Source organism: Colletotrichum acutatum, assembly GCF_030867785.1.
Source record: "Colletotrichum acutatum strain CBS 112980 chromosome Unknown BDZ83scaffold_54, whole genome shotgun sequence".
In the NCBI taxonomy this organism is placed as follows: Eukaryota; Fungi; Ascomycota; class Sordariomycetes; order Glomerellales; family Glomerellaceae; genus Colletotrichum; species Colletotrichum acutatum.
The window spans coordinates 200,732-227,833 of NW_026849048.1; the positions used below are offsets into that span (position 1 = coordinate 200,732).

Genomic DNA, 27,102 nt, shown 5'->3' on the forward strand with positions numbered 1-27,102 from the left:
GGAGCGCAGGGCTCGCATAAAGGCATGGGATCGACTGTGCGCCGCAGATGCAGGACATGATTTCAGGCCACGACCTTGTTCATATAAGGTTAAGGACTTCATTGTAAAGACGATTCCGAACACTTCCTTTACCGAAAATCATATCGAGATCACGATTTGGGATGTTAGGGAGTTCGCATGCGGAGCTCGCATGCGGAGCTCTCGGGAGTCGCAGAAGGTCGGGGACTGCCCCGTGGTGCCGATCAGGAAGGCAGGTCGCATCAACGGCTAAACAGACGCATGTCAGACGGTATTGACCTGTCAGATACTCTCTTCCGCTCTTCATTTACAGTGATATAGCTCGATTCCACACAATGGACTACCATCAAAGCCTTGATCAAGGACAGCCTCGAGGGTACTTGGACAGCATGTACAAAGTCGAGCTCGCCTTTGGGGGTTAGCGGGAGACTGGCAGAGTCTATCTGCAATGAACTTTCCGCTCAAGAAACACAATGGCTTAATGGGCAAGGTTTGCGGTTTCCGAGGCGTGGAATATTTGCCGCCACCTTTGACAAAGTCCAATCGGAGAGACGGAGCGACACTTATCCGTTCTCCCCGGACGCCAACCATGATAGATGAAATGTTTCTTCACATTAGTTTGCACGATAGTTGAGTTGAAACTTGGCATGGTCTAGGAAAGCTCAGGTATGGCAGGGGCCATCTCGCGGACATGTTCAAATTGCCATCGGGATATTAACAAGAAGTCCCTAATGTAAGATGGTTATTCACTTGGAGGGTGAGCGAAGATACTGGGACCTCTCCATCTTGAAGATTGAAAAGTCAGTGAAGCTATACCATTAGTCTGTGGCTGGACTATACTTGAGTATCGCTCACAGAAACGGCCTGGAAGTCGGATTTGGCAGTGAATTGATCCTACCTTAACACGTGGACGTAGGTACCGAAAACTTACACTTTTGATGCTCGGGGGCGCATTACTACCCATCCTCTTTCGGCAGACCTGCTGGGCTGCCAAGGGTCAGTCCCAGGTTCAGAATTTCCAAAATGGAATCAAGCTGCCTTCCTCAGCTTACCCAGAAAGTTTCGACTCTTCCGAGGTGTAGAGGTTGCAACCATTTCATGCTTGCACTATGCAACCATTTCCTCCATTTGCAGCTTGATTAGAGTTAGATGGCACATCGTCAAGCATAGCAAGCCGAACGTGGAGGCATGAACTTCTGGTCCATTTGCCAGGAATCCTTGATAACTTTCAGGAACATCACGGCGCAATCGGCGCGCTGCCGTTGAACCTTTGTCTAACACATGACATCTCTGTACGACACCTCTTCTCTCTATACTCCGCCAGTTCATGAGTGACAGCCACCAACCCACGTCGCATACTGGTTGCAGCTCATCCGATCTGGGGGAGACAACTCAGGATGCCTCGGAGCAAAGCCGATTGAGGTTGCTTACTGAAAGCTGAACAGTTGGGGTAGTTCTCCACGGATACGTCGGAGAAATGGACATCCCTGGATGCTAGAGGGATGAACAACGTTTGAGTATGTCGACGAACTAGATCCGGTGCAATGCGAGCGCTTACCGTCCATTGATTGCTCGGCAGGCGACATTATATGGGAAAGATGCACTGCAACTCAACAAATTCCAGACTATAAAGAAAGGCATCACCCCCGTGAAATAATGTCTTCTTTTCTCTTCATCAGACAGACAAGACAGCACTCAGTTCAAGCTCAGGATACCCTTCCAATTACACCTACCTTTGGTTTTTGATACCAGCACTTGCGGTTCGCTTAGATCGTCAGCATGCTCTACTCAAAGCTCTTCGTTGCCGCTATCACGGGCATCAGCTGTGTCGCGGCTATGCCCGCCGAGCAGCCTGCTGAGTTGGCCAAGGCAGAGGCGTTTCCCCGTGGCGAATGCCGCGATGAACGCGACGAACTTTACTGCGGCCGCAGTGTCAAGGAGTTTACTCGCTACGGTAAGTTCTATCAAGGCATTGTAGGCCTGGCCTCAGCCAGCTTTGCTGATGAAGCTTGTAGATGCGAAGAACAGGCTCTGCTTCGCCAATGACGGAGGCAACAGGCTCTTCTGCGCAATTCGTGAGCAGCAGGAGCTGGCTATCGAGCTTGCTCGCGAATTCGACAGAATTACCCGATGCGAGATCGATCAGTACTACGGCTACAGAGAGCGTCGCTGCGAATGCTACCGCCGCCGCGATGGAGACCGTGGTGGCAGAGGCCGCGAGTGCCGCGATGGCGATCGTGATGGCGACAGACGCGGCGGCCGTGATGGTGACCGCGATGGTGACCGAGGCCGTGGTGGTCGTGATGGTGATCGTGGCCGCGATGACCACGACCCCAATTGCAAGGGTGATGACCTTGCTTTCTGCGCGGCTAGTGAGGACTTGATCATCACCTATGGTAAGTTAGATACTATTCAACGCCGATCCTTCAATCAGGTAAAATGGCTAACACTCTCACAGAGCGCGGCGCCGAGATTTGCGACAGGAACCGTGGAAACTATGTCTTCTGCGCCAACCGGGAGCGCGGCGCTGCCCGTGAGAAGGCCAGAGATCACTTCCGCGACCGCAACAAGAAGCAGGCTTAGGTCTTTCATCCTATTAATATGTCTCTTGTCTAGAGCATGCAGCTGGTATCAACTAAACCAACCTGGGTGTGCAGTTTGGGCAGGGTTTACTGAGCCGAGTCGAATCTAATGGAATGTTTAGTCTGTAATCTGTATTTCGTATGGTGAATTAATTAGTGTGGAAGTAACAGAGAATGGAAAGAAATTGTTACCCCCTGAATATGGAATTCTTGACATGTTTGTGTATACAAAGCCTGTCAACATTTGGTATGTGTATACTGTCAGTTCCCAAATCGTGAGCTTTTGCCGGAAGAACCACATCTAAGGGCATATCCCGCGCAGATTGAGGGAGTTCTGCGTGCCATCTTGGTACTGATCTCTGAATACCTTACGGGGGACTGTCTACAATGAATGGATCGCACATGATTAAGAATGCCTAGAGCTATTCAATCGATGTTCTCTGGTGGTCGACGCTCTAATCGTTTGATCCTCTTCAAATAGAATGAATATTTTTTTTTAAGAAGAGTTGCAGCAATATGAGATAATTGTGTGATCGATGTTTGAACTGTGAAAAAGCACGCTGATGATGGAGTTCTTAATCTGCTTTGTTAATTAAGTACTTACAGAAAACAAGAGCGTTACTGTCTGCGGACCAATTGCAGTCCTTTCGTCTCGACTTTCCTTCCTAAAGTACGGCTCGACATTCTTTCCCGAGGTGAAAGAGTCCGAATTGTGGAGACGGTCTCGGTTGCAAGGCTACTAATGCGGGGGTTGGGAAAGATTAACCGACACAATTGAAGACGGCGACGAACGTCGACAAAACAGCCCGATCAAATTTGTCCCGCTGACGGGTCATTACGACTTGTTTGGAGTCTGTCTAACAACATTCCTAGGAAATTCTCGATGAATTTGGTAAGCCAAAACCCCCAGATCAGTCCAGAGACACCCCCGCAACAATGTCCAAACCCTTGGGCCGTAGCAGCGGTGGTTGCTGGACATGTCGTATCCGCCATAGGAAGTGCGATGAAGCAATTCCAACCTGTAAAGAATGCACAGATCGACACATAGTATGCCATGGATATGGAGCGGAGCCTGATTGGGTTAAGGACCCAAACAAGCTACAAGCGGAACTTCAACGCATCAAGCATGCTGTGAAACAGAACTTCCGCAGAACTCGAAAACTGCAGGCTTCCTCCACACGTTCATCCACCAGAGCCGTAACGGAGCCTTCCGCAGAAAACCTTGAAGAGTCAGCAATATTTTCGCCGGGCGGATCTGAGTATCGAGAAGCTGAGCTCCTGACGTATTATCTGGACTACATATTTCCCCTTCAATACGCCTATTACGTGGATAAGCCAGCACTCGGTGGTCGAGGATGGCTTTTCTGGCTTCTGTCCAAGCAAGGGCCGCTTCGTCAAGCCGCCTTTACGCTATCCGCTCTACATCAACACGCCATGTCGCACAGTAAGACAGAGGAGATGGAGTCAGAGCTTATCCGATATCACACCAACGCGATGCAAGAACTCCGTCAAGTTCTCGTTCGCTGCGAGACAGACGGTTTCGCCAGCCATCCCGAATATCGCGTCGAGTTTCTTACCTGTGGAACTTTCCTCATCAGCTTCGAGGTATCCACTCTTCCAACCCATTTTGACACCACGATTTCACCCTGCTAATGCTAATCTGACTAGGTCTTCCAAGGCGGAACCACCAATTGGCAGTCCCATCTCAACGCTCTTGTATTGGTCGCGGGTCAGATTGACTTGGAGAGCGTGGGAGGAAGGTCCGAACCTTCCACGAGAATCGAGACTGGATTTCAGAGGATTATGAGTGCTGCCATCAGATTCCATGTGTCTCAGCTTCTTTGGTTCGAGCTTCTGTCATGTGTTTCTACAGGTGAACCACCGAGGTTACCTTACCAAAGGTGGCTCAGCCACGAAGAAATCGATGTGTCCTGTGTTATGGGTTGCCAGAACTGGGCTATGCTGGCTCTTGGAGATGTAGCCTCGATAGAAGCACAAGTTGCAGAGATAAACCCGAGAGCTTTGAGCCGCAAGATAGCAGACATCACTAAACGTCTCGAAGATGGTGTTGGATACTTGGGGGTAGAAGAAAAGGTAGTCTACCGTCTCAATTACATCGAGCATGAAACAATACTAATTTGTCCGACCAGCCCGCTTCAGCCTTAATATCGCAGTCGATTACCCGCATATATGCAACTGCAGTCCTTGTGCAACTGCACACTATTTCAGCCAATACAGAAGACCCACCAGAGAACGCGCTTGGAATCATTTACAACGCAGTAGCGGACGTCATGGCTGCTTTTCAGAGTGTGCCTGATGGCCTGTCCCTGAAACCTGTAACGTGGGCTATGTGCGTCGCTGGAGCAATGGCAGGGCCAGATCAACAACCATTCTTCGAGAACCTGATTGAGGGAATCCTCGAAAGCTCGGGTTCCGGTTTCACAAATGTTGACACTGTGCTACGCGTTCTGAAGGAATGCTGGAAGGAACAAAACTACTATGGCACCGACGACAGTGTCCCTAGAAATGCAATGTCACGGCTGGGGATATGTGCTCTCTTAATTTGAGCCGTGGCCAACACAGGGTCCTGCTTCATACATAGTTACCCCCCGGTCAGGGCGATGTCCAGTCGCAGGTCACCCCACAGTAAGGAAGAATAAAACGTAAACGTTCCAAATCGTTTGAAAAAGATATTGAAAGGCACTAAGACCTCGCCACTGCAGCCTGCACAATGTCTCGCGACGTCCGAACCAGCAACCCCTATCCGTGTCCAGGTGAATCTTTCCCCTTGAACGACGATACAATCTTAGAAGGCTTGAGTGCTACCGCTCTGGGTTCAGTCGTCAAGTACTTGAACTTTCAATGCCAGAGCACTAGGATCTGAGGCTATTTTGAAGGCCTTCTCGCCATCTTCAAGAGCAAACCGATGGGTGACTAATGGTTTGAGATCAATCACTCCCTCAGCAACAAGCCCAATAGCTCGAGGATAGATGTCTCGGTAACGAAATTGGAATCGTAATTCAATTTCCTTGCCAGCCATATACATGATGGGAATCGTGGCAAAATCTTTACCACAGCCGATAACAAAGACCATGCCGCCGAATCGACAAGACTTCAAAGCTCAATTAGCAAAGATGTCCCAGTCCGACGTGTAAATCGTGTACATAACTTACGTAAATACCGGTGACCACACTTGACTCAACGCCAGTACATTCCAGCACTGTCTTAGCTTCTTGGCCAAGAGCCCCTTTGATATCCTCGGCAGTTGCCTGCGGCTCCTTTTCAGGGGTGATGAGCACAGTTCGCACCCTAGGCACTGCCTTTTTTGCCATGTCTAGCCTGATCTGGTTGATATCAGTAATGACGATTGGGTTTGCACCTGCTGCGTTAGCAGCCAGCAAAGTAGCAATGCCGATGGGACCAGAACCGCAGATAACCACCGGATCACCCAAGCGAACGCCAGATCGCTCGAGTCCCGTCAGAGCCACTGAGAGCGGCTCGAGAAGAGAACCCTCTTCATACGACATCCTGTCAGGGATCTTATGAAGCCAGTCTTCCGGGTGCACGTGGTAGCGTGTAAGGGTTCCGTGATATGGGGGCGTCGAGTAGAACACCACCTCTGGGCAGGCGTTATATCGGCCTGTTCGACAGAAGAAGCACGATGCCTTCATGCAAGGGATGCCGCATTCGATGGCTACCCTGTCGCCAACCTTGAACTTCGTCACTTTGGGTCCCACGCCCACGACCACGCCTGCGCTCTCATGACCTAGCCCGTTTTCGCCCGTCACGATCATCTCGCCAATGTGGCCTGCTTTCCAGAAGTGAACATCGGAGCCGCAGATGCCAGTTGCTCGTACGTGAACTAGGTACTCCCCTTCCCTTGGAGTCGGAACATCGAGCTTCTTGAGATAAAGTTCATGTTCAGGGTTGGTATAAATTGCAAGGTTGTCGGGTTTTCGGCGAAGGATATCGACTGCACTTGATGTATCCATAGTAGATATGAGTGGTTGATGAGTATGACTTTGAACTTGATGACAAAAAAGGCCAATGAGTCTGGAACCTGTTGGTATCAATGACGAAGTGAGTTGGAAAGCTCAACGTAAGTGCGGCTAGCTTCTTATATATCAACTACATCTAATCTCACAAAAGGGAGGGGGGGGGGGACACAGCTTTGTTAGATGTCCATCTTTCCTGCTGCATAACCTTCGGGATTCTTTACCCCTCGCTTACCCCCCTCCGAACACGTTGGTCATCTCGTTCACATTGGATCGTCCCGTGCAGCCTCAACAAATTGGCCCAAACACATCATCTCCTCACAAGACACCATAGACGGCGCCGTATCAAGTCAACACTACCCCACGTTCCGCGCACTGTCACCCGATTGGGTTTCCGCCACATTATTGATTTGGACGGAAACCCCCGCTCACTGCGACTCCCCGCACGCGACTTATGCAAGCCTGGGTTCCGTACCATCTTCCTAGACATACCTCGCGCTTGATCGTGATTGACAAGCCCTCAAGAGACCTCGAGTTTAATCAAAATCTAGGTCTCTTGACTTCTCCTTTTGGTGAGAGAATCTATAACTACGCTCGTAGAGAGTGATTCGAAACACATACGACCACTGGACTACAAGATATCGCAATGTCTCTCAATGGAAAGATCGCCATAGTGACGGGAGGGGCTCGAGGAATCGGTGCTGGCATAGTTCGGGCTCTTGCTAAACAAGGTGCAAGTGTAAGTCCTACTTTTATTGTCTGCCACCGTCTGCCAGGCCGATCAATCAGAGAATCCTTTCTTTGTATAGCCATAGCAGCTTCTTCTTGACCGAGTAGACCCTTGATGGAAGATCTTGACGCTGACATAATGCAGGTTGCATTCAGTTATGTCTCTCCTTCCTCCGAAGCTGTTGCCCTCAAACTGGTCGAAGAAGTGAAGGGGCTCGGGGTTCGAGTGACGTGCATCCGCGCCGATATGGCATCTCTTGAGGCTCCCTCTCTTCTTCTGAAAGACGCTTTTCAAGAATTCCAAACCGACAAGATCGATATTCTGGTGAACAACGCGGGTGTCGGAGGAAACGCACCACTCGAAGAAGTCACGATTGAAGATTATGATCGGCTGATGACAGTCAACGTTAGAGCAGTCATCTTCATGACTCAAAGCGTCTTACCTCACATCAACCGCGGTGGTCGTATTGTCAACCTGTCTTCCATATCTGCACGTGGTGGCTACCCAACTCAATCCGTATATGCCGCATCCAAAGCTGCTGTCGAAGGTCTTACACGGGTCTGGGCCACAGAGTTGGGCCACAAATACGGGGTAACGGTGAATTCAGTCAACCCCGGCCCTGTTGACACCGATATGTACCGTGCTGCCGGATCCGTGCATCTTACGAGGATGGAAGAACAGAATAAGAAGGTTCCAGCTGAACCCCGATGCGGAACGGAGGAGGATGTGGCAGATATTATTGTGTTCTTGTGCGAAGAAAGATCGCGCTGGGTGACTGGAGACACGATCTGCGCGAACGGAGGTATGGTTTATACATAAAAGAAGAAAAGTTGTGTATTGTATAACCTTCGCGGAGTCGGCGGTTCTCCCATGTTAAAATACTCAACAATACGTAACTTCAATCAATAGAGATCTCGAATGGGTTAACACCCTTGATGCCCACTTGTGCGCTCAGTCTCAGAATAAAATCCACGAGGAACGCCCTAAATGAGCCAAACTGGATTTGCATCTATCACGAGTGGCTATTGTAGATATATTGCAGTAGTAGTCGCGTCGTCTAAGGCTAAGAGGCCAAATGGAGGGTGAACCGATCGAGACTTCATGGCGAATTAAGCATAGCAAGTGTATCTAGACTATGAGAAAAATAAGTCTTTCCTCGAAAATCAAGAAAACAAACTTAATCAATGTTCGCAGAAGTTCCATTCCGTCTTGAGCCAAGAAGCCTCCTTCTCTTTCATCCACGTTCTTTCAGCCATCAGCTCCTTTCTCAGCTCCTTGGCCTGTTCCATTCCGATGGGCCACCTGTCTCTACTAAGAGCCTGTTCCCAATTCTCTCGAGCCTTCAACCACGCGTCTTCAGAGTCAGCCCACTCTTTTCGAACCATTTCCCACTGAATTAATCCCTGGTCATCTGATGTTGAGGCGAGCAGTGAATCAGTCTTAGGCTCAGCAGGCCACCAGTGCTTCTGCTGAGGCGGCACGTTCGACGTGCTTATGATAGGAATGGCTGGGTCGACAAGGAAGAGAGCCACAATCTTCCTATGGCCAGGCTTCGAGGGATCTGCCAGTTCGAAGGGAGAGACTTGGTGTTGGAGGAGGTTGGGGAAGAATAGTGCCCGGCCACCTCTCGTATGTACTGATCCAACATTCTGAATCGTGTGGCCACGAGGTTCGATTGCGAATGCCTGCTTGATGCTCCACCAGTCGTACTGCTCATAGTCGAGCGAGGTCCGTGATTCAGAATCATCAAGGTTGTTGTTGTTGTTGTTGTTGTTGTTGTTGTTGTATTTAACGCCGTGGCGGCCGGGCTAGAGCCCTTACCGCAGACCTCCCGAAGGGTATATGGCGTGGAGGGCCGTGAGCCAAGGCTACCTACTCTACAGTACGTCGTCTCTTTACATCGTCCTCCAAATCATGCCTTGTGGCCACTACGCGTTCTGTCTGTCCCCGGTTCCCGCTGGTGCCCCAGTTTCATTCTTTCCCAAATCGTCCCTTGGAATCGGGAGGTTCTTTGTAGTCCGCACTCACATCTACCTAGGTGTGGATGCTGCTACCGCAGACAGATCTTCTGGAAGAAGTCCGTCACGCGGAGAAAGGCCTCGAAGCCTCGTGGGTCGGTGATTAATCTCTTGAAGTAGGCCTCGAGAGATCCCATAGGACCTATGGGCTCGGGCATACTGCGAGAGTGGAGGGTCGGCCACCGTTGCCTCCTCGCCAGCGTTAGTCGACAGTAGACCAGGTGGTCCACGTCTTTCGCCTCTCCACAAGAGCACATCATTAGAGCGTCGTCGTGGTTGAAACGTCGGTGATATTGCTCGAAGTCCCCGTGACCCGATCGTGCCGCCAGCAGGTGATGTAACGTAGCCCGCGGCAAGGCCAGTTCAGGAGGGCTGGACAGAGCTGCCTCAAGCCCCAAGTCCGCGTACCGCGGCCTTCGCTCTTTATACCACCATCTCCTGTGCTGGCTTTGTAATTTTTCCCTTGCAAGCCGCTTGATGCCCGCTAGTGTTGCCATTTGACCCATCCGCGCCGGCAGTGTCGTTCCTTCTTTGGCCAGCCGGTCCGCGGCCTCGTTTCCTTCGATGCCCTGGTGTCCCGGGGACCAGTGCGTCCGTATATCAAATATCCTGGCCGCTTCTTGGATTTCGAGGAACGCGTCTTGTGACGAGTCCGGCGCCTTGCCGCGGATGCCTTGTATAACGCTGGTGTTGTCGATACATATGTGGATTGGATGACCGCGATTGGTGAGCAGAGCCCTTCTGAGGCCGGTTCGCGCCCCTTCGACCTCGGCGTCGAACACTTCTGCTAGTCCGAGTCGGCCGCACCCTTGCGCTATGCGTTTGGAGTCTCGGTAGATGACGAAGCCGTACCCCACGGCTCCGTTCGTCGCCCTGGAGCCGTCCGAGAAGACGATCATATGGCTTTCCGGTACTGTCTTTAGCCAGCGCTCGAAAGCTTTCGCAGCCTCTTCTTTGCATTGAACTACTATCTGATCCTGTGAGCTTGGCAGGTACTGTGATTGGAGGAACGTTGGTCTTCCGCATCTTGGCAGAAGTTCAGCCGTCCGTTGTAGTCTCGTCTGTTGCTGTCCCTGCTGGGAGAGCCGCGCGACTAGCGGGTGTCGGCGATCAATCCTCTGTAGTCGGACTGCGGCCCGTAAACGGACGCCTTCTAAGGCGACTTTGGCTGACGGTAAGCCGGCGTCTCGGAGGAGGCTACTGGTTGGCGTTGTCCTCCAGACAGGTAGAACGATCCTTGCTGCCGCTGTAATGACGCTGTCGATCTTCTGCACGAGCCCCTTCTGGCCTGTGTTGACGGGTCTTCCTTGGAAAGGCGGACTCGTGTCTGTCTCCGCTTGGCGTCTCGAAGCCGGCTTCGTGATACCTGCGTACCATGTTTCGGCGCCGAAGAGCGCGATCGGCAGTACGTAGGAGACGACGGCTTTTCGCACGGCGGCCGCTGGCAGTCCTCTCTTTGTGTTTGTAAGCTGCCTCAGGTGTTGAGCTGCCTTCTTTGCCGCAGCTACTCTTGTGTCGACGTGGTGCCGGAAGGACAGTCTCTTGTCGAACCAGACACCCAGCCAGCGTACAGGATTTGTCGAGGCCTTGACCACCAAATCCCCCGCCCTGACCTCTGGCAGCTCCGCTGGCTGGCTGTGCTTCCTAGTAAAGTGGATGACCTCGCACTTGCTCGGGTCGAAGGAGACCTTGTTCTCCGAGCCCCATCTGAGAATGCCGGCTGCGCTTCGGTTGAGTATTGCGACGTTGCTCTCCAGGGAGGGGCTGATGGCCAGAGTGGCGATGTCGTCCGCGTACCCGAATCGCGCGTCCGGGTCGTCTTCAAGGATCTCCGCGATGTAGAGCAGAAAGACGATGGGAGATAGTGGCGACCCCTGAGGCAGCCCGCATGACAGAGGAAAGTATTCCGTCGTGCTTTCTTCCAGTCGGACTCTGGCGATGCGGTTGCAGCAGAAGCTGAAGATGAGTCTAATCAAGCCGTGTGGCCATCCCTGCTGACGCAGTCTAATGACGAGCCGGTTCCGAAGGACGGAGTCGAACGCCCCTTTTACGTCCATAGTCAGAAGCGTCGCCGTGAGCCCTTTTAGGAGGGCCGTTTCGATATCGTGGGCGAGGCAGGTCGTCAGATCGACGGCTGACCTGCCTTGTAGAGCTCCGATCTGTTGCGGACTGACGATGCGCTCGACAATCGCCAGAGAAGCCATCCTTCTGGCTATTAGTCTCTCGAGTCCTTTGCCCAAGCACGAGAGGAGCGCGATCGGCCGCCAGGACCCGGGCTTGGAGGCATCCCTGCCGGCCTTCTGGATCATGACCACCTCAGCTCTGCGGAAAGGCAGAGGAAAGTGGCCGGCCCGCATACAGGACTGGAATAGCTGCCTGACCGGCTCCGAGATGACGCCCCAGCAGGCCTGGAGGAGGCGCGTGGTGATCCCGTCCACACCAGGGGTCGTTGTCTTTGTTAAGGTGGCCGTCTTCACTTCTTCTCCGCTAACATTGTCCTGCCAAGTAATCGCTCGCCTTGGGACGACGGGTACGTCAAACGGATTACCCGGTGCGTCATCTTCCGCACTAAACCTGTCGAGAAGGGCTTCCCGAAGCGCTTGGGCCTTTTCGTCAGTATCCTCGATCGTCTGGTTGTCCACAACCAATGGGGGTGCTCTGGTCAGTGGGCTCGCCTTCCGCCAACCCATGATCTGGTACAGGTCCCGGTCTGAAGCGACTCCATCGATCTTTCCGGCCCAGTATGCTCGCTTAGCCTTCCTCACCGTGCTCAGGAACGCCTTTCGTTTCTCCATTAGATAAAGGTGCGCATCTTGCTCCGTCTCCCAGGCTTGTTGGTTGCGGGCAGCACGGTATGCTCTGTGGGCCTCTGCGCATTCCTCCGTCCACCAAAATCATCAAGGTCTTCTCTATTGGCACATGTCCGGAAGTTGAGAGTGCAGTCCGTGATGTTCTCACATTCGTAGTAGTACAGAGCTGTGCTAACAATATGTTCGTTCAGAAGACCTTCAGTATGCCAAGAGCCACCTTTGTATGCAGGGTTCTCCGGCGTGAGATGGATATTGGCCAGTTTGACAATGACCTGACAGCGGTCTTTACCTCCAAAGAAGCCACTGCTTTTGATGTCGGAAGCGGCGAACTTGACGTAATCTTTCGCCTCGGGGTCAGCATCAGGAAGTACGGGGCCATGAGTCTCTCGAAACCAGGCTTTGTCTCGAGCGTTGCGCTCCGGATCCTTTCGGTTTCGTGGGGCCTCTCCTACAGCGAGAGGACGTGCCTGCGCCCTGCATGCGCGGCGTCGACCGCAAATGTCCGGACAAGGGCACATTGGCTTCTGAACATTGGATGTTACGAGACGCTGAATCGCAAACTTATCCTCCCAGTTGTAGATGAGATCCCAAGCTGGCAAGGACTTTTCGATCAGCTGCTCGATGATTGGATATAGGTGAGCCTTCTCTACAGGATGGAGGTTGTTGATATAGCTCGAAATTTTGGCTTTTCCGGTGATTCGATCGAGGTCCACATCACAAGGTAGCCATTGAAACTCCCTGCTCAACGCCTTGTTTTTTGAAGTATTCGTCCAAGAGGTGGTGGGAGATAGTGTAGCCTCCGCCTTTGTCGGCTGGCGTATTGTCGTACCCATGCCGCAGTGGTCAAGAGCGTCATCAATGCCGATTGTGCGGTCATGAAGCACCTTAGAACTACCGTATACCAAGGGCCAGAGGGAGGGATGGACTAAATCCAAGACTTGATCGTCGCTGTTAGGGTGCCAGTCTTTGCAGTCTGAAGGGACATTCTCAAGTGGTTTGACGGCATCTTGAATAGACCTGGCGAACTCGGGGGTCAGGATGCTATCAGACTTGATGACTGCAGTACAGTAATCGTAGACCGGCATAAGCCCTGTCTGCTCATACACTTCTGCTTTCTTGCGTAGCTCACTGATGCACTGGAGGTCGTCAGCGCCGATATTCTACAGTGAAGACACAAATCAACTTACCGCATCGGCCATAGAAGGAGTGAAGTGAGCATTCTCGATATACGATGACCAGTCGATTGTCAAAGCCTCCAATTTCCACTTTGCAGCGATCGTGTCGTCTTTGACCTTGTGCCACCATTGAGGTTTATCGGACAATTCATTGACAACTCTCAGCATACAACATTCGCGAACCAGAAGCGTGACGGCTTCCCATTCGCCCAAGAATAAAACAGGAAATCTCTTTTTCAGGCTGGGCATATGTCCAAGATTAAGACCGGCCCCAGGACGTTTGACAATCAAATGTTCCAGAGTCAATTGAAACATATCAGTGATCATGACTGGACTCCAGGCTTCTAGAGACTCACTTTGAATGCGCGTTGGTGGTACCTCCACACCGCCTGCTTGATGACGAGATTAAGGTACTTGAACGAGAAGGCATTGAAATCGAGATCGGTGTTCTTTTCAATCCAATACTTCGCATCGGACACATCGGGGTCTGTTGGGCCAGCCCAATGGTCGAAGGCTTCTTGCTGCTCGTCAGTCAACTTGACACGCTCGTGCTCGTACTTCATGAATGCCTCCTCGTCGGATGTGAGAGGCACAGGGCTTCTGAACGCTTGAGTGGCCATGGCGCAAACAGGAACGATGAACGGTATTGTAATGACGACTCTCGGTGAGTTCTTATTGTTGCACAGTCCATAGATAAGATGAATGCTTTGTTTATATATCCAGGTGTTGACTGCTTATGAAGCAATGTGAACCCCTGAATCGATGTATATCGTGAACGACATAGGCAGAAGTGTGGGCTCACTTAATTAAAAAGTTTATTCCGGCAGGCAGCATAGACAGAATCCCTCGTACAAGACTTAACATTCCGAAACCCCACCGGCCATTCCAAAAATGGTTGCGGCGATCAAACTAGCGATAGGCTGTTGCCGAGCATTGACTCACATGCTCCAGCTAGACAAGGATAACGTGTCGGTCACTAGAATGATAAATACTTATAAGAATAGGCATGTTGACATTAGCTCCCTTGGCTACGACTAACAAAATGAACTGTTCTGGTCCTAATATCACCCAGTAAATGAATGAAGCACGCAATCTCTGTTGAAACCATCACAATTGGCTCACAAGATTTACCATGATGGGCTTTTGAAGATGCATAAGGTGGTTTACGATTCAAAAGTCGACGCCCCAACTGGCGTAAAAGACGAATTACTCTGGAAACCCGAATATTTTTACCCATCTTTTCAGGCTGAGACTGGGTCCTGTATTTAGTGCCTAACCTATTCAAGTACCCCAGGATCACATCACTTGCTTAGGTTTGGTCTTTGATCATGTTGTAACGGCAAAATCACAGTGACGACCATTCGCCTTATGTTTTCTTCCGGAGAGCATCGTAATAGAACAGCCATGTTGCTGAACGCGATTACAGGTAATTAAAAAGTTGTTTGGCAAAGGATAAGTTGTTAAAAGTCCAAAATCCAACTTTTTCAATAGAAGGGTTCTTTGTACAGAGATGCAAATGTAATTGTGTAATTCAAATAATTATTGCTCTTGACTCTCAACAAGAAAGCTTGCAAGCCTTCAGCTCCTGTTATCACCGCTCGGCTTCATGTTTACGTGTTATCCGCCTTCAATGAGCATGAGTTTAGAGTTTTGGTCCCGACTCAACGTTTTCTTCTACTTCGAAAAGATACAGCGTAGGTTCAGGCTTGTCTCCCTCACGCATGATGTAGCGCTTCAACCACCATGGCAGGACCTCCAATAGTTGATAAGACGCATGCCGCCTGGTAGAGACCGAGAAGACGTGATCGAGTTCTTCAAGGGAGCGCTGCTTCGTCTCTGGAAGGAGAAGAAAAATGAGAATCAAGCATATAACGCCAAAGACAGAATAAAGTGTGAAGACTCCCTGGGGCTTGATTCCCTGGAGAAGCGGCGGGGATGTTTGCGCCACGACGATTGCCCAGAAATTGTTCGTTGCGACTGCCCAAGCCATGCCAACCTCACGATGTGACAGAGGGAAAACCTCGGCCGAGTAGACAAACGTCACTGGTCCCTCTCCAGGACCATAGAATGCGGCGAAGATATAAATGAACAAGCAGATAACACCGAGGTGTGCGGGACTACTCTGCGGAATGTAGAAGGCCATGCCTGCAGCTAGCATAGCCCAGCACATATTCGGAAAGGTGACCAACAGTAGCGCTCTGCGGCCCCAGCGATCAATGGTCCACAAAGCCGGGATCGCGAATAGGAACATTGCCATACCATATCCCCACGAGGCCAAAAGAGCAACGGTGCTACTTGCCCCTGCTTCCTCGAAGAGCGTTGAGGAGTAAGATGACATGAGATTGACTGCTGTTGTTAGCAAAGCGACCTCCAACATTTCGGGAGTACGTTGTCCTACCTCCACAGAACTGCTGAGCTGCCATGATAATACCTGATGCTTGTGTCGCCCGACGAATCCTGGGAATGGTAAATAACTCCACGCATCTGGTGAAGAAGCTGCTGTCACCAAGCCCGTCAGCCTCAACTAGTTCTTGTTCCTTTTGAAGCTGAGCGTTGACGAAGTAAAGATCCCTAGCGGCGAGTAGATTGTTGCCACGTAGTCTCAAGAGTGATTCGTAGGCTTGAATAAACCTGAGCTTCTTCAGTAACCATCGGGGTGATTCAGGTGTGAAGTATATTCCCAGGAGTAAAGGTACCGCGGGAATCATGGCGGAACCAAGTTGGAGTCTCCAAGCAATGTCCCCAAACCCGACAACAGCGAGATTTGCAAGAAAGCCAAGCATGATCCCAAAAGCGCTGAAGAGTTGCCACGACATGACAAGAGCTCCGCGTATATTAGGTGGTGAGTTTTCAGCCGAGAATACGGGAACGGTGACTTCTTTTAGCCCCATGCCCATACCGAGAAGAATCCTGCAGATCAAGATCTGTGGCCAAGTCTGGCAAAGGGCTTGGCCAACAGGGCCGAGGATGCTAAAGATTGCGCCCAGGAAGATTGCACCACGTCTTCCGAACCAGCTGTTGACAGGATCGGACAGCCAACAAGCGCTATCAGTACGCCAGGTAGTCAGCTAAAGGTCCATTATGGAATTCATCAGGAACTTACATGACGCAAATAGCCATGTATGGTGCGCTATTGATGGCACCAATGATCCAGGAGTTTCTTGCACATGTTCCAGCTATTCTGCAGGCCTCGCCTTTGTCCGCAATCCCAAACGCCTGTGGGAATGACAGATTTGCTCCATTTGACCCCGTTTGGTCCCAGCCCTGTATTGCTGCGCTGACCGAGTTCATAAGAATGGTGAAGTAGAGAGCTTTAGGATGCCTCCAGCGATGCTCGATTTCATTTCTCAGAACGACTCGATCATCTTCGGTGAGCTCTGGTATATCTTCGTAGGCTTTGGGGGTCTGCGCTGCTAGCGCCCCCTTCTCGAAGTAGGCGATCTCGTTTTGCAGGCCAAGGCCGATGGCGAAGAGCCTTGCATCGATCTTGAGCTGTTCTCGGGGAATACCTTCAAGTGGGTTTCTTGGCCTGTGAGTTTATCGCGTTAGCAAGAAGGATAAGATTAGACTGGGCTTCTAGTGGTAGCTGACTCTCCAGTGGCCGTCTGGCTTTCACTGCGGCGAGGATGGTCATGGTGACTGATTTCGACAGCGTTACCCGCTTCTAAGCTGCTCTTGGAACTTTTTCGGTCAGTTGAAGGTTCGGTCAGGTCTAGATGTATGTTGCGACTTACACGGGGCCATCTTTTTCAGGAGGTAAACTCGTCATCTTGGCGGCTGATGATCTGATCTAGGGATAGAAGATATGGGAAGTTTGAAAATAGGCAATGAAGCATCTACCTTTCTCGACCAAGTGCAGAAAGACTGGTGAAACAACGGAAGAATGGCGGAACGACCCCCAAGTAGTAATACTGAGGTTTGTGAACCTTGAAAGACACGCCAGCAATAGCCATTGCCGTGCGTGGGTCGGACATGGCGCCAAGTCTCCAAACTCGGCTGCCCGTAGTCCAAAAGGTTGCAGAAATGGACTTTCAAAGTGTGAAAGAGGGGTATTCTATCGACATGATGTGTTTCCAGTTGCTTCAAGTCGGCTCGTTTGACGAGTCTTAGCGCTCTAATGGCACTAAATCAAGATGACACCATGCCGCGTAGCCGTATTGTAGTCCGCGAAGACAAAATACTATATTCGAGTCCTGACATCGCTGGCACTTGCGCAGCAACTCACCTCGGCTTTGGGATGAGGACTCTTCGAAATCCACATGCCTGTCACATGTGTTTTCCGACCATGAACAATTGCATCGCTGTCCTATTTAGGTATGTCGCATGAGTATTTGCGGAGCTCGGGAGAAATTAATAAACATTACAGATGTAACCTCTATGGCCATCACCCTCACCTTCAGTTATGCTCCTACTTGACTGGCACGTTGGATCGTCGTTGAAACCTCGTACATTCAAAGCCGTTTTTGAATGCACAAGTCTTGAAAACTAGCGAGGGATGCTTGAAAATTTTCGATGCTCGCGTAGTAATCAAGGATGGCTCTCAAGATCTTGTCTTAGCATAAGGAAACTGCGCTGACCAGCACGCTACGCAAGCCGTGGCGGTGGCTCGAGTACCATGCGAGGCGTTAAAAGGACAGAATCAAGATACTGTGCCATATAGGTCATTTTTGATGTGAAAAGAATCATGCAGTGCTTCAAATATTGCTTCATGCTTGCTTCGATAGGTTTGAGACACAGTGTAACGATTCTTGGTGTATGATGGTTGCATGCCTAGGCATAGGCCAGAAACCGTAACGAACTGTTCAGATTGTCCAAACACTTCTAAACCAGAATGATCAACCCCTTTCAGTCTAGTAGCCTACTCAAAATGTGGAATATTAGCATAGAAGGTAGAATTGGTTTATGGTCTTGCTATCTTAAGTATCAGATGAAGAAGATTAACAGCTGGTGGCTTGGTAAGCTGTTCAAAGGTTCTCATCAACATTCAACATCGCAGTGGCTTAGTGGGGCCCAGCTGTCAACTCTACCTTCGTTCCAGTCCCTGCCTCGGTATCGGTGCAACCCCAAACCCATTGAAGTAGGGAGGTAATTGGCCACCCATTTGACGAATGTGCTGTATTGATCTTGAACCTGTCGACACTGAACAACTTTAGTCGCTGAGTGCTAGTCAAGTGAAAAGGCACGAGCTAATAGAAGTTGGAACCGAGGCTCCCATAATGCTCGCTCTCGTCTCGACCTTCCTTCCTAGTCGGTCATGAGAGGTGGAGACACTTCGCCGCCGCCCGTTGTCTCGCCCTGTCACAAGGGCGCATGGTATGTCAAGATATGCAAGACACTGGACGCAGATTATAAGTCAGACAAAGTACCGCAACTGGGAAGTTTAGATTCAAAGAGCAGTAGACACGCATCTTGGGTTATTTAATCCAACTCATTTTCTCCAAACGGTGAATTAAAGCACCGGTACAAGCTGCACCATCAAGTCTGAGCCCTAATTCACAACATCGACCGACATTATGGTCGAGATCAAAGCTTTCGAGGTAGAAGAGTGGATGGATCGTCTCGAGACAACACCTGGCGCTCTCAACATTGCTGAAACCTGCTGCGAGTCTGTGTCAATCAAGGAGTTGACAGAGCTGTCGAGCGATAAATCGGCTGCGAGCCCCCTTGACATTGCAACGCGACGAATGACTTACGGCGCAATCTATGGATCAGAGAAGACGCGCCAGCAGATCGCCAACCTATACGCACATGATATCTCGGGCTCGCTCCTCAGAGATCAAGTCGTCATTACGCAGGGAGCTATCGTTGCCAACTTCCTCACTCTCTACACCCTCGTCGGCGCCAATGACCATGTCATCTGTGTATACCCGACCTACCAACAGTTGTACGAGGTTCCCAAAAGCTTGGGCGCTGATGTGAGCCTTTGGAGATTGAAGGCTGAGAATTGATACATCCCGGACGTCCGAGAGCTTCAAGAGCTGGTGCGAGAGAATACCAAGGTAATACAACCATAAGTCAGACGAGGAGTACCCACGGCTAACTTGAAGGGCTAGATGATAATTGTCAACAATCCCAATAATCCCACTGGTGTCACCACGCCCAAGAATGTTCTAGAAGATCTCATCGCGTTTGCAAAGTCGAGAAACATCATTGTCATGGCCGATGAGGTATATCGACCCCTCTTCCACAGCCTTCCTGTAGGAGAAAGCATGCCCCCGTCAATCCTGTCCTTGGGCTATGACCGAACCATTTCTACTTCGAGTATGTCGAAAGCTTTCTCTCTTGCCGGCATCCGTGTGGGATGGATTGCATCGAGAGATCCCGAAATCATTGAAGCCGTCAAGAGTGCGCGGAACTACACGACCATCAGCGTCTCACAGCTCGACGATCAAGTGGCCGGCTATGCTCTGTCGGATACGGTAAGACCAAACCTCATCAACAGAAACATCGAGCTTGCCAGGACAAACCTTGAGATCCTCGAGACCTTTGTCAAGAAGCACCAGTCTGTTTGCTCCTGGGTCAAGCCCACAGCCGGTACGACGGCAATGATTGGTTTTCGAAGAGGCGATGAACCAGTCCGAGATGACGAGTTCTGTCTCGAAGTTCTTGAAAAGACCGGGGTTCTGATCATGCCTGGGTGTACCTGTTTTGGTGAGGGCGTTGACTTCAAGGGCCAAATGCGCTTCGGTTACGTATGTCGGACAGAAGTGCTGAAAGATGGCCTGGAGAAACTGAGTGTTTACCTCGAGAAGAGTTTCGACTAAATGCGCTCAAAACGGGGACACTCTGAGGATATTTGTTCTGGCAAGGGACTTGGCACAGTTGTACTTTGCAATAGAAGCGAGTCGTTAGTCATAGTCTAGCCGCTTATATGAGTTTCAAACCATATCCTTTTCTCTTGTATCGCTCATGAACCTTCTGTAGCTTCTTCCTCGAATTGAACCAAGACCGTTCCGGCTTTACAGATATCCTAAGGTAGTGTCAGTGAGGGGCATGCGACTTTGACAAGATAGGACCACTCACTCCTTCCTTATGAGCCAGCTTCTTAACTACGCCATTTTGGGGCGACCGAATAACAGTCTCCATCTTCATAGACTCGATCCTATGTGTCAAGATTAGCCACTGGAAGTCTTGCGACAACGGCCTCGGGTTGGGTGGCACTCACACAACCAACGGGGCTCCCTTGGCCACCGTTTGCCCTTCCTCCACTTCATTCTTAAGGATCTTACAAGGCATTGGTGCCACGACGGACGCGGTAACCTCCTTCAGACCGAGGGCCTTCTCGAACCAACTTGGCGGCAGAAGAGAAAGCTCGGTCTTGATGCCATGTTGGAACACAGCTATCTTAGTATCCTGTTCAGTCTGCGCGTTCTGCACAACAGTCGACTCCAATCTCTCGTTGGGGAAAAACGTTGTCAACGCATTCGTTGACGACGACTTGGGCTGGAAGTTGCTGATGAGGTTCTCATAAACCTGGGGTTTCTCCTCTCCCTTCCTTGTTACACGTGCGTCGAAGAGTTGATGAGACTTTTGTGTGATGCTAACTTCTACAACCTCTCCTTCTTGCTCACTGTATAAATCGAGCACCTTGAAGGCAAATTTGCGCTCGCTGAGGGTACTGGCCTCACCGAAGCCTAAGCTGCCTCCATGGGGAGCAGCGTGTGATAGTTGTGGGGACAACGAGCTTAGAGCAGCCTGGACAAAGACTTCGGCATGAATTGGCCGCGGCCTGAAGAGCTCATCTCTCCACTTGTCGATAAATCCAGTTTCGACGTCGCCTTCGATGAAAGCCGGAGACCGGCAAAGACGCTTAAGGAACTCGATGTTGGTGCTGAGACCCACGACTTCATACTCACAGAGAGCCAGTTCTAGCCTGCGAATAGCGGTCTCTCTGTCCTTGCCACGAACAATCAACTTGGCGATCATGCCATCATAGGCTTCCGAGACAGTGTCACCCTGGACAAAGCCGGCATCGATGCGAATGTCTTCGTTCGTCTTCGGTGTTGTGAGGTGAATCAACTTGCCGGAATCAGGCATGAAGCCCTTCTCCGGATTTTCGGCATAGATACGAGCCTCAATGGCTGCACCGTGCTGCTTGATGTTCTTCACGATCTCTTCCTGTGTCATTGGCAGCTTCTCGCCAGCAGCAACGCGGAATTGCCATTCGACAAGGTCGGTGCCGGTGACCATTTCACTGACGGGATGCTCGACTTGCAACCGGGTGTTCATCTCCATGAAGTAAAAGTCGCCGGTGTCCTTGTCAAGAATGAACTCAACAGTGCCAGCGCCAACGTAGTTGACGGCCAAAGCAGCCTTCCTGGCCTTCTCCCAAAGATCGAGACGAGTTTCTTCGTCCAAATCCGGCGCAGGAGACTCCTCAAGGATCTTCTGGTGTCGTCTTTGCACACTGCAATCACGCTCCCCTAGGGCAACGCAGTTGCCCAGCTTGTCCGCAAACACCTGCACCTCAACATGGCGAGGGCGCACAATGTACTTCTCCACCAACATGACCTCGCCACCCTCGCCAAAGGAGGCGCGGGCTTCGGCGCGAGCACTGCCAAGCTGGGCGGCAAACTCGTCCTCGGTCATAACGATGCGCATACCCTTCCCACCACCGCCCTTGACACTCTTTAGCAACACTGGGAACTTGATATTCTTTGCGTGTTCTAATAATTGTGCCTCCCCCTGATCTGAACCATGGTACCCTGGAACACAGGGAACGCCGGCGTCGGTCATGATGATCTTGCTTCGTGCCTTGTCACCCATATCGGTCATTGCCTGCGCCGGAGGCCCAACGAAGACGATGCCCTCCTTTTCGCATTTCTCGGCAAATCGGGAGTTCTCAGACAGAAAGCCATAGCCGGGATGAAGAGCTTGTATGCCGTGCTTCTTGGCTAGAGAGATGATGCGTTCGCCGTCTAGGTACGCTCTTGCGTCGCCCAAGTTCAAGGAATGCGGGGAACACGCGGCGTGCTGGCTGTTGCTGTCGGGGTCTGTATAGATAGTCGTCGTCTTGATTCCTAACCTGTCCGCAGTCTTGTGGATTCGGAGAGCAATCTCACCACGGTTGGCAATAATGAGAGAGGTAATGGGAGTGATCTGGCTCGAAGCCGGTACCGTCTGGCCAGCGGCAGTGGAGAGGAGCCGAGGGAGGGGTCGGACGAGCCGGTGCTTCGCTTTCATGGAACGCATGATGGATGAATGAATGAAGCTTCGTGACGTGGGTTTCAAGCTTGGGATATCAATTGAATGTTCATGGAGAGAAAGAGAAGAAAGCGAAGTTGATGGCAGTGGAGGAAAGCGTAGAGCTCAATGCGAGTGCCCCAGGTAACCCGAGGTCTCAAAGCAGCTTCGGCTTGCTGCGCTCGATCATCTTGGAATGAGCGGTGCCGACAATAGCCGTGGGTGCTGAAAGCCGCTGAAAGGCGACCCCGGATTTCATACGGTACGTGCTAAGGTCTGGTAAACTGCCCCCAAGCTGCCTTAGGTAAGGCAGCTGCTGATAAGATTAGCATGCAAGTTCCTCGACGTCATTCCGCGATAACATGGAAGGTCCGATAGCTCTGCCCCGCATTAGTCAGCGTGGGCTGGGACCTTGCGCCCATCTTTCCTCTCCAGCCCGGCCGATCCAGACAGGGCTCATGCGAAGGAAGTTCACGATACGTTACCCAACATCCACACATTGTCAAGAACAGCTTCACCAATATGGATCAACAAGTCCCTCTCAACTACGAAGCTTCGGCTGGCGAAACCAACAAGCAAGTCACGGCAACTCTTCCTCAAGAAGTCGTACAGTGCCTGGAGAATGCTCGATTCGTAAGCTCTTAGCACTTCTGCCCACCTCAGTCAAGCTTTGCGATGGTTCTTCACTACAACACCAACGTAGACATCTGGCTGACGAGACTGCCGCATCGATAGCTTCACCTTGCGACATGTACCGACAATACGCCGAACGTCTCTCTCATGAACTACACCTACCTTCCATCCTCGAATCACTCGGCTGGACCCGTAATTGTCATGACCACGAACCCCGCCTCGAGAAAAACACAGAACCTTCTTTCGAACCCCAATGTATCTCTGTTGGTACACGATTGTATGTTATAGCATTATTGTGGTGGCGTGTCTGCAAAGTTTGCTGACGGCTTCGCTTAGGGTCTTCCCATCGGCCGCCGACATCTGGGCGACGACCTTCAGGTGGCAGCCCCGGCCCAGAGCACCGCTCCAGCCTTGCATCCCTCCTATTGAATCTCAACACCGCAGCGGTCTCTAGTATTAGTGCTACAATCAATGGCACCGCAAGACTGGTTGACAATGGTTCGGACGAGGAGAAGTTCTACCGCGAGGCGCACCTGGAAAACAACACATTTGACGAAGGCCAGAGCTTCAACCCAAGTGTTCAGGCCGAGGATGGTGGCAGGGGATGCTTTGTCGCGGGTGAGGAAGTACGAGTCATCGTGGTCAAGATCAAGGACGTGAGAATCAGTGATTGGAAAGGTGCAGTGCGGGATTACGTGCTGACAGAGGAGACTGCTGCTCCCCAGCTCAATGGCGTACGGTAGGATAACCTGAAATCCAAGCAATATGATCTTTGATGTCTGAGCCACATATATCAAAGACTCGAAGACCTCATGCGAGGTAATGCTGGCGGGCGTAGTTTGGATTAAGCCGTCAAGAGGCCTCCCTCGCTAAAGGTTTTACGGCGATGTGTTTGCATTGAGACGTTTACTTGGCTATTGCCATGCCTCGTCAATCCAAACGACATGACTGGCTGCGAAGGAGACAAGGATCCCAAGAGAAGTGTCCATAATGAGGCCCAACGGACGGACAGTGATCACCATTTAGACTCGAAGTAGACTCGAATTAGACTCATGGATTGACATGAGGCTTACACAGTACACTGGGTAGAAGTGGGCAGGGCACGATTCGACACTCGAGCTGATACTTTGTATTTCCGGCAATCCAGCCTCTTTTATTGTAGCATTCTAGTATTTGACGTCCTCATGAGAGGACGGCATTGAATGTTACAAGGTGACTCGTCAGTTCATAGCAGCGATGAGAGTTTGCTCAGCATGATGGTGCTCATCGAAATACTACATTTTCGTCAGTATTAGTAGTGTGATAGCTGGTTGAGGCACCATTCGATGATACCACATCAGCAGGGACTCTACTGCGTACTGCGTAAGGCACAGCATTTCCCTCATGTGTCTGGGCAGAAAAGATAAGGTTGCAATAGAGAAAAAATATCGTTGGGCATCGGGCGAACAGAGGGGGTCTAGGCATGTTGGGCCACCAACCTGGGCTTGCAGCGCGGAGGCTACCTGCAGCGGCAGGCAGAGTGAAACATTCAAGGATCAAGGCCTCTCGGGAGTTTCTGTAGCGGGCTTGAAGCTCGGCACATTTTGTTTTGAGCCAAGTCGAGTCTCTTTAAGCATAGCGTGCGCCGGTGTGCCAGTCAGGACCAGGTTTAGGGGCGACGCGGCTAAAGGGCGAAATGGAGGCTGATCGGAAGTTTTGGGAGGGTTGCACAGGTTTAGAGTGCATATTTAGACTCGACCAGAGCCACCGCCCGTTGGCACCGAGGAAAGCCCGAGGGGCTTTGACTCGGGTCCGCAGAGGCCGATCAAGGGATCACATCGGCAGATAACCGACCGACCGCGGGGTTGGTCAAATCCCGCGGGTTGTGGTAGTTCATGCCGGCATCGAAGTGTGAATAGAAAGGGTGCCGGAGGGCCAGGAACGGGATGCTTCAAACATTTTTACGGTAAGCCAATGCATACAAGTCCAAGTGACGTGAGTTCATTATACTTGGTAGGTTAGTATTTCTATGGGTATGATCCTGTCCAATTAGACTGGGCATCTACAGAGTATACATAGAAGCGAATAGGTCAAGCCTGATCACAAAGGCTTCCTCGCCGTGACAAATGATCTAGAGAATGAGAGTTAGTCAGCTGCTTCTTGGTCAAGCCATAATTGTATCTCGAGGAACCTACACTTTCCCATATGCCTCGTTTGCGGTATCGCGCGACTCCTTGTGGACTCTCTTCAGGAGACTCCGGGTATCGTTTTCATCCCAACCTCCCCTGCCAAAGACTGCCAACGAGTAATTCTCCAAGCCTGGTGACATGTTAGTCGAGGGAGCTTGAACTTGTTAAAAGTGAGCATACCATATTCCAGCATCTGAGCAAATTGTGCCCCTTTTCTGACCATCTTTTCATCATGTCCCACAGCCTGTATGGGAACCAGATCCGACCAACGTGCCACCTTTTCAAACCCGACATCAGAAAACATTGCAGGAATCTTTGGTGTCGGGTCAAAGTCGACGCCTGCAATCTTGGCCATTTCCGAGAACCGCACCTCAAACTCGCGACATGCCGTCATCCCGCCGTGATCCTCCTCCTCGGCCGTGGGCGCAACGGGCTCGTCTCCGCTGCTGTCAATAAGGTCAAAGTACCTCGTCCTCACTTCGGCGAACTCAATCTGTCCACCGGGCTTGAGGTGTCCGTACGCTTGCCGGAAAAGCGCCTTCCAGTCCGAGACGCCCCCGCCGACGAGGTTCCTCATGTGCACAAAGTCCAAGCTGTCCTTGTCACGAGCCCAGTCGTGGTTTGCATCTTCGACTTCAAAAGCAACGTTGGCCGGCACAGTCGTGGGCAAGAGCGCCGCGGAGATGTCGATGCCCATGATCTTGGCCAGGGGGTACTGCTCGCCCATCTCAACGGCCCAGTTGCCGGTTCCGGAACCAATGTCGAGAATGTTGAGAGGCTGATCCTTGGGGAGCTTCGCCGCCGTCAAACCACCTTCGAGACACAGCTTGAATAGCTGGTGTTGAATTTCTAGACGAGCTCGCTCGGATTCATCGTTGGGCATTAGCAGTACACCAGAACCGTGGTATGTGTGACCATAAGCGCGGATGGGCGGGAGCTCGTCAACAGAGACGGAGCTGAAATCAGACCCGGCGTCTGAGTCGTCTTCGTCGCCGTCGTCGGCATCTTGGGTATTGTCTGTTCGAGATGGCCTGCGTCGTTCTTTGTGGTCCGTCCGGTTTCTTGTGGCACCGGCACTATCGCCCCTGCGTCCGTTGCCATCGCCAGTGCCAGGGTCGCCAACAGCGTCCACGTCCTCACCCATATCGGTGGGCTTTAGAAATGACTCCGCTAGGTAGAAACCTGAGACTACCTTAGGGTTTTCTTCCAACTCTAGCCGACGTCAATGTCGTTTCTTGATCGCGTCTCTACGTTTGCAAAGAAGCTTCAGTGCTCTGTTACTCTCACAGAGCGATTCACTGCACGGTTGTTGTCTTCGCTCGCCAGATTTCCCAAATGGGGCTCAATCGTGGGCCCGGCCTCCTCGGGGGTAATATGGCCACACGTGGGATGGCTAATGAAATTGCCCCAAAGGAGAATAGAAGAGAAAGTAAGATATGATAGATGAAATACCCAGGCCAATATCAGCGCGGGGAAGGTGGGTTACGCACAGAGTATCAGTACAGATACATCAAGTGATTGTCCTGTCGAGGGTTGGCGGGTGTCTTTGTATTCACCCCCTTGACAACCGGTGAGGTAGTCGATGAAAGGACAGTAGCACACCAAAGACAAGGGCAGCCCGTTGGCCTCCTGAATGTTGACAAAGGACGATGGCAGAACAAAGGGGATGAGGACTACGCAATGCACAAGACCGGATGGGAAAGGCTAATTTGAAAGGGGGGAGGGAGGACCTGATGAGGGAAATGGACATTTACCGCGGGATACTTTAGAGCTTGACTTGGACGGGATTC

The 27,102-nt window shown here is 51.3% G+C and overlaps 11 protein-coding genes across 11 annotated transcripts; 5 read left to right on the forward strand and 6 right to left on the reverse strand.

Annotated features, from left to right (window-relative positions):
* Positions 1-1,797: 1,797 nt before the first annotated feature.
* BDZ83DRAFT_792960 (uncharacterized protein) lies at positions 1,798-2,601 on the forward strand (the record flags this gene model as incomplete). Its single annotated transcript, XM_060515770.1, has 3 exons — positions 1,798-1,972; positions 2,034-2,414; positions 2,477-2,601. 3 exons carry the CDS (start codon positions 1,798-1,800, stop codon positions 2,599-2,601), a joined length of 681 nt encoding a protein of 226 aa, XP_060364337.1.
* An 857-nt stretch (positions 2,602-3,458) lies between these two features.
* On the forward strand, positions 3,459-5,421 carry BDZ83DRAFT_741526 (fungal-specific transcription factor domain-containing protein). The gene is made up of 4 exons (XM_060513089.1): positions 3,459-4,205; positions 4,269-4,694; positions 4,751-5,263; positions 5,324-5,421. The coding sequence occupies exons 1-3, from the start codon at positions 3,537-3,539 to the stop codon at positions 5,165-5,167; spliced, it is 1,512 nt and encodes a 503-aa protein (XP_060364338.1). The 5' UTR covers positions 3,459-3,536; the 3' UTR covers positions 5,168-5,263; positions 5,324-5,421.
* Positions 5,422-5,436: 15 nt separating this feature from the next.
* BDZ83DRAFT_700638 (L-arabinitol 4-dehydrogenase) lies at positions 5,437-6,690 on the reverse strand (the record flags this gene model as incomplete). Its single annotated transcript, XM_060511431.1, has 2 exons — positions 5,774-6,690; positions 5,437-5,712 (listed from the first exon to the last, which is right to left on the reverse strand). The coding sequence occupies exons 1-2, from the start codon at positions 6,590-6,592 to the stop codon at positions 5,437-5,439; spliced, it is 1,095 nt and encodes a 364-aa protein (XP_060364339.1). The 5' UTR covers positions 6,593-6,690.
* Positions 6,691-7,109: 419 nt separating this feature from the next.
* On the forward strand, positions 7,110-8,248 carry BDZ83DRAFT_700642 (uncharacterized protein). Its single transcript, XM_060511432.1, has 2 exons — positions 7,110-7,334; positions 7,470-8,248. Exons 1-2 carry the CDS (start codon positions 7,242-7,244, stop codon positions 8,142-8,144), a joined length of 768 nt encoding a protein of 255 aa, XP_060364340.1. The 5' UTR covers positions 7,110-7,241; the 3' UTR covers positions 8,145-8,248.
* A 258-nt stretch (positions 8,249-8,506) lies between these two features.
* Positions 8,507-9,040, reverse strand: BDZ83DRAFT_579104 (uncharacterized protein; the record flags this gene model as incomplete). Its single annotated transcript, XM_060505201.1, has 2 exons — positions 8,507-8,627; positions 8,697-9,040. Coding segments are annotated over 2 exons (465 nt in total), but the record flags the coding sequence as incomplete, so codon positions are not given.
* A 3,048-nt stretch (positions 9,041-12,088) lies between these two features.
* On the reverse strand, positions 12,089-13,631 carry BDZ83DRAFT_358807 (uncharacterized protein). The gene is made up of 2 exons (XM_060502563.1): positions 13,341-13,631; positions 12,089-13,289 (listed from the first exon to the last, which is right to left on the reverse strand). The coding sequence occupies exons 1-2, from the start codon at positions 13,575-13,577 to the stop codon at positions 12,138-12,140; spliced, it is 1,389 nt and encodes a 462-aa protein (XP_060364342.1). The 5' UTR covers positions 13,578-13,631; the 3' UTR covers positions 12,089-12,137.
* A 1,339-nt stretch (positions 13,632-14,970) lies between these two features.
* Positions 14,971-17,097, reverse strand: BDZ83DRAFT_752783 (uncharacterized protein; the record flags this gene model as incomplete). The annotated part of the gene is made up of 5 exons (XM_060514251.1): positions 14,971-15,674; positions 15,727-16,373; positions 16,432-16,857; positions 16,920-17,009; positions 17,063-17,097. 5 exons carry the CDS (start codon positions 17,095-17,097, stop codon positions 14,971-14,973), a joined length of 1,902 nt encoding a protein of 633 aa, XP_060364343.1.
* Positions 17,098-18,783: 1,686 nt separating this feature from the next.
* On the forward strand, positions 18,784-20,092 carry BDZ83DRAFT_779559 (aspartate aminotransferase; the record flags this gene model as incomplete). The annotated part of the gene is made up of 2 exons (XM_060515519.1): positions 18,784-19,243; positions 19,382-20,092. The coding sequence occupies exons 1-2, from the start codon at positions 18,842-18,844 to the stop codon at positions 20,090-20,092; spliced, it is 1,113 nt and encodes a 370-aa protein (XP_060364344.1). The 5' UTR covers positions 18,784-18,841.
* A 143-nt stretch (positions 20,093-20,235) lies between these two features.
* Positions 20,236-22,520, reverse strand: BDZ83DRAFT_752785 (carbamoyl-phosphate synthase subunit L; the record flags this gene model as incomplete). Its single annotated transcript, XM_060514252.1, has 3 exons — positions 20,236-20,298; positions 20,352-20,430; positions 20,494-22,520. The coding sequence occupies 3 exons, from the start codon at positions 22,518-22,520 to the stop codon at positions 20,236-20,238; spliced, it is 2,169 nt and encodes a 722-aa protein (XP_060364345.1).
* Positions 22,521-23,033: 513 nt separating this feature from the next.
* Positions 23,034-23,887, forward strand: BDZ83DRAFT_579039 (pyridoxamine 5'-phosphate oxidase; the record flags this gene model as incomplete). The annotated part of the gene is made up of 3 exons (XM_060505197.1): positions 23,034-23,144; positions 23,247-23,421; positions 23,481-23,887. The coding sequence occupies 3 exons, from the start codon at positions 23,034-23,036 to the stop codon at positions 23,885-23,887; spliced, it is 693 nt and encodes a 230-aa protein (XP_060364346.1).
* Positions 23,888-25,223: 1,336 nt separating this feature from the next.
* Positions 25,224-26,456, reverse strand: BDZ83DRAFT_720078 (methyltransferase; the record flags this gene model as incomplete). The annotated part of the gene is made up of 3 exons (XM_060512244.1): positions 25,224-25,254; positions 25,319-25,442; positions 25,493-26,456. The coding sequence occupies 3 exons, from the start codon at positions 26,454-26,456 to the stop codon at positions 25,224-25,226; spliced, it is 1,119 nt and encodes a 372-aa protein (XP_060364347.1).
* Between the last annotated feature and the right edge of the window lie 646 nt (positions 26,457-27,102).